Source organism: Corvus brachyrhynchos, unplaced genomic scaffold (assembly GCF_000691975.1).
Source record: "Corvus brachyrhynchos isolate BGI_N302 unplaced genomic scaffold, ASM69197v1 scaffold309, whole genome shotgun sequence".
Lineage (NCBI taxonomy): Eukaryota > Metazoa > Chordata > Aves > Passeriformes > Corvidae > Corvus > Corvus brachyrhynchos.
In genome coordinates, this window is record NW_008240227.1 from 330,388 (window position 1) to 334,897 (window position 4,510).

General features: G+C 63.0%; 1 protein-coding gene across 1 annotated transcript in view; it reads right to left on the reverse strand.

Annotated features, from left to right (window-relative positions):
* Positions 1–600: 600 nt before the first annotated feature.
* Positions 601–4,510, reverse strand: part of ULK3 (unc-51 like kinase 3) — a 4,515-nt gene continuing 605 nt past the window's right edge. Inside the window, exons 2-16 of the mRNA XM_017745151.1 lie at positions 4,134–4,508; positions 3,835–3,955; positions 3,627–3,731; positions 3,404–3,547; positions 3,231–3,313; positions 3,003–3,158; positions 2,822–2,927; positions 2,667–2,707; positions 2,474–2,576; positions 2,298–2,362; positions 2,104–2,182; positions 1,981–2,021; positions 1,856–1,903; positions 1,654–1,708; positions 601–1,473 (exon numbers count right to left, since the gene is read on the reverse strand). Coding sequence (XP_017600640.1) covers positions 1,457–1,473; positions 1,654–1,708; positions 1,856–1,903; positions 1,981–2,021; positions 2,104–2,182; positions 2,298–2,362; positions 2,474–2,576; positions 2,667–2,707; positions 2,822–2,927; positions 3,003–3,158; positions 3,231–3,313; positions 3,404–3,547; positions 3,627–3,731; positions 3,835–3,955; positions 4,134–4,508 — 1,539 coding nt within the window. The 3' untranslated portion in view covers positions 601–1,456. The remainder of the gene's footprint in view (positions 1,474–1,653; positions 1,709–1,855; positions 1,904–1,980; positions 2,022–2,103; positions 2,183–2,297; positions 2,363–2,473; positions 2,577–2,666; positions 2,708–2,821; positions 2,928–3,002; positions 3,159–3,230; positions 3,314–3,403; positions 3,548–3,626; positions 3,732–3,834; positions 3,956–4,133; positions 4,509–4,510) is intronic.

Consider the following 4,510-nt stretch of genomic DNA (forward strand, 5'->3'; position numbering starts at 1 on the left):
AGGACACGTGCTTGGAAAGCGCTTTAAAGCCTCGGGATATAATCTCTGCTTGGAATAATAATAATAAAAATATAAAAAAGGTATAAAAATGCCTCATCGCATCCGCCTGGGAAGCTCTGCGCCTGTTTGAGCACGGAGCAGCTGGAAGGGCAGGATCTGGGGGGAAGGCTGTCTTGGGAAGAGGTCATGGCTCAGAATACCCCAAAAATCCCCCCGTTGTTTGCTCCAGCCCCTCTGCCTTCCCTCATGGCCCAGCCCAGCCCTTCCCCCCCCGCCACAAAAATCTATTGGAGAAAACAGGATTTTACGTAATGGCTCGTGTTGTTCTGCTCCGTGTTTTCCACACACACAAAAAATAAAAAGATGGGAAGTGAAAACAAGGTCAAACCTTGCTTTGGCTGCCTCGTGTCCCCGGGGAGCACAGGAAGGGAGGGCACGGCTGGAGCAGAGGAGGGGACACCCTGGCTTTGCTCCTGGGGGAACACGGACGAGGGTTCCCAGCCCTCCTCGATGGCTCCAGGACGCCGGGCTGGCTCTGGGTCCTGGGCTTGCCTGGGGACCCCTCTTAGGCTTAAATCACAAACCCGAGTGCAGAGGAGGTGGAGAAACCAAAACCAGAATTTATTAAAGACAATAAATTACATTCCCTTGAGATAGAGTAGATTTTGAGACAGGTACCTTGTTTTGCAGGACAGGCAACCTCAGCACCCCGGACAAGTGACCCTGGGAACATGACTTGGATGCTGGGGTTGTCAGAGCCCTGAGGAGTAGAGCAGAGCAGGCAGGATGCCGACAGTGTCTCCCTGAAGGTGATTGATTGCTGCTCGTGTCCGACTCATCAGTCCCCGCTGAGCACTGCCCACGCTCATGACACTGGTGACGCAGTCCATACCTCCAGGTTTAGGAAGGAAAAGCCTCATTCCCAGTGCTCCAGCAGTGAGAGGGAGGTATGGTGGGGCTGGGACAGTGGGGTGCTGGAGGCTGGACGAGCAGCGGTGGATGCAGAGGTAGATGCTGGGCGAGGAAGGCACAGCGGAGCATCCCTGTCCACCCTCAGCTCCCGGCTGGATTCATGGCCCTGGGCCCTGCAGGCTCCCCCAGAACTTGGGAGGTGGAAGCAGCACCCAGCTGAAAAAGCAGGGGGGATATCCTGCCAGAGCCCAGTGCCAGGATAAAAATACCCTTCCCGCGGCAGCCAGCGGAGGGAATTAGAGTGGAATACCCCGCCTGCTGTGGCAGGGGAGGCTGCGGCAGCAGACGGTCGAGGCAGGGCTGGCAGCGAAATGAGCCAGCGCCTGGGAGAAGGGCAGATGGCCCCGCGGACCCGCCGGGGCTGGGAGCCCGAGGGTGACCCCCGAGGTGTCACCCTGGTGGGGGGACGGAAGCCTCGTCTTTGCGCCGGCATCTCCTGGCAGGGCGGTGAGCAGCGTCCGGCTGGGCGGCTCCCCACTGGGAATCACTGCAAGATACAGGCTGCACCGGGGGACACAGGGACTCACCGGGCTGCACACGCCGCTGCCACCCCCCAGGCGGGCTCCCGGGCGGGGATGAGCCCGTGCTGGGGGGGACGAGGGCGTGCGGGGTCGGGATCAACCGCGGGCAGGGATAGCCCCACGGCTGCGGCAGCTGGAGGGATTTCCGAGGGGCACTCACCGCTCCGGACGGACTCTGCCAGCGCCTCCTTGCCCATGGATTGTGCCTCCCGCATCTGCCAAGGGAGAGGGGGCTTTTCCAGCCTTTATCCCCTGCCAGCACGCTCCTGACCCCCCCCAGTCATCATACCTTGATCTGATCATCATACCTTGATCTGATCCTGACCCCTCCCAGTCATCATACCTTGATCTGATCATCATCCCTTGATCTGATCCTTCAGGTACTCGGCTCGGGCCATCAGGGTCGGGATCTGGGGTAGAAAGAGGACACAGTCGCTCCGGAGCCAGGCCACCGGGGACAGCTGGGTGTCCCGGGGCTGGCACTCCCCTCCGCATGGAGCAGCTCCCGCCGCCGCCCCACCGGCTCCGCTGCAGGGGAAAGGGGAACGTGCCACGGGATGAGAGCAGGATCCCTCCCTGCCCCAAACCCCCTGCCACAGTCCCAACTCACCGGCCAGGAGCAGCAGCAGCTCCCCTAGGCTCTGCTGGTACAGCTCCAGGGCGTCACTGTCATCCCTGCCTTCCTCCTCCTGCAAAGACCCCGGGGGCTGGCTGTGGCTGGGGGGGATCCACCAGGTCTGCACCCTCCCCTTCCCTCGGGGGTGAGGGGACCCCCAAGCCCACCCCCCCAAGCCCACCCCTCACCTTGGCGACGGCAGCTGAAGCCACTTCCAGTGCCGCGCAGAGCCGAGGCTTGTCCTTGGCCATCTCTGCAAGGGGACGTGGCCATGGGGATTGCCCAAAACCTTCACCCTTCAGCCCAAAACCCCACCACTGCCCCCTGCCAGCTCCAACGCTGGGGGATGCTCAAAAATCACCACCTTTCAGGAGCTCTCTGGCCGGGTTTCCTTTCTCCAGGAGGTTCTTGTTGCTGGAGGTGACCAACACCTTCAGCTCCTCTGCTCGGGAGATGTACTGCCCCACCTGTGCACATTTTGGGGGTGAGGAGACCCCCGATATGGGGTGCAGAGGATGGGGATGCTGTCCCCACCCCGCCCAGGGGTTTTGGCTCACCTTGGCCCGGATGGCTTCTTTGCGTCGCGCATCGCTTTCATCTGAGGGGGAAAACGACCAAACACTGGGGTGGGTGGGCTGAAAACCGGCCTCCCCCAGGGTGCTGCCCCCTCAAAAATACACCCAGGCCCCACAGAACCCCTGGGGGAACTCACAGTGCAGTGCTGGCACGAAATACTCCAGGGCTTTGCAGTAGAGGGAGAGGGCGGCATTGGCATCTCCCTCCTGATCCTTCCTCACCGCCTCCACCACCAGGTTGGTCTGGGGGACACAAGGGGGGTCTCAGGGCTTGGAACCCCCCCTGCTCCCAGGGAGCAGCTTCCAGCCCCCGCTCACCGCCTTGCTGAGGCTCTCGGGGCCGGGGACGTGCTCCATGTCCACGAAGGGGTGGGCAAAGAAGCGCTCGAAGGAGATGCGCTTCAGAGGGTCCCTCTCCAGGAGCTGTCCCAAGAGATCCCGGCATTCCAGAGAGAGCTGGGGCCGGCTGGGAAGCTGGGGAAGGAAGGGGCTGAGCCCACTGAGCACTGTGAGGACCTCCCCCAGCTCCATCCCACGCCACGTTACCTCCACAGCCCGCTCGCTGCGGATCTTCTCCTCCAGCTCGGCGAAGGAGCGGGAAGCGAAGGGCGGCTTTCCAAAAAGCGCTTCTGTGTGGGGAAAAGGAGTGGTGGGGGGAGGTGGAGAGGGGGAAACCAGCCCTGGGCAGACCCCCCCGGGGGAATAAAAGCCAAACCCACCGTAGAGGATGACGCCCACCGACCACAGGTCCACGCGGGCGTCGTACTGCTGCCGACACCCCATCTCGGGGGCCATGTAGAGCGGGGAGCCCCGCAGCACGTGCTGCTCGTCCCACGGGGACATGTACTGAGCAAAGCCGAAATCTGCCAGGCAGAGAGCTCGTGGAGGCACAAGGAGAAGGGATTTCCCCCCTGCCAGCCCCTCCCAGGGAGCAGCCCTGACCTGCCAGCTTCAGCTGGGGGTTCTCCGGGGCACTCAGGAGGATGTTCTGTGGCTTCAGGTCCAGGTGGGAGATGTTGTGGTCGTGGAGGAACTTCAGGGCGCAGGCTGGGCAGGTGGATGGGCACATGACAGCACAGCCTTGCAGCCCAAAAGCCCCGGGAAGGGCCCACACCGGAGCCGGAGTGGGAGCCAGGCGGGGTGTCCTTACCGAGCTGCTGCAGGAAGATGCGTGCCACCTTCTCGGGGAGGAGCCGGCGCATCCGGATGAAGCGGGACAGGTCCCCCCCGGCGCAGAACTCCATGATCAGGTAGATGTGGTCACTGTCCCACTGCCAGGCAACAAGCCCCCGTCGTGCCACCCCAGCCAGTCCCTCCCACACAGGTTCCTCTGCACCAGTTTGCCCAGTTGCTGGCACCCAGCCCCATGGACACACCCCTGGGAAGCCGGGATGGGTCCAAGCCCGAGTAGCTGTGGCTCAGAGGCCCCCCGGGAAGCCCCCAGCCCACCTGGAAGTCCTTGAGCTCCACAATGTTGGGATGGCGGATGGTCTTGAGGATCTCGATCTCTGTCAGCAGATTCTCCACCGATGTCCGGTTCAGGCTCCTCTTGTTCACACACTTGATGGCCACCACCTCACGCGTGTCCCTCTGCCAAGGAGGGGGGCAACCCTGGAGCCCCCCTCCCAAAGAGCCACCCTGGGCTGCTCCCCCAGCCCGCCGGATGGGGACGGGAGGGAAGGAACCCCTGCAAGGGGGCTGCGGGTGCCATGAGGGGGCTATAGGGGTGGCACCCCATGTGGGGGGCTGGAAAAGCGGGGTCCCACAGGAGTGGGGGGGGGCAGACTGGAGAGCAAAACGGGAACCCCCGCGGCGGGCTCGGCCCT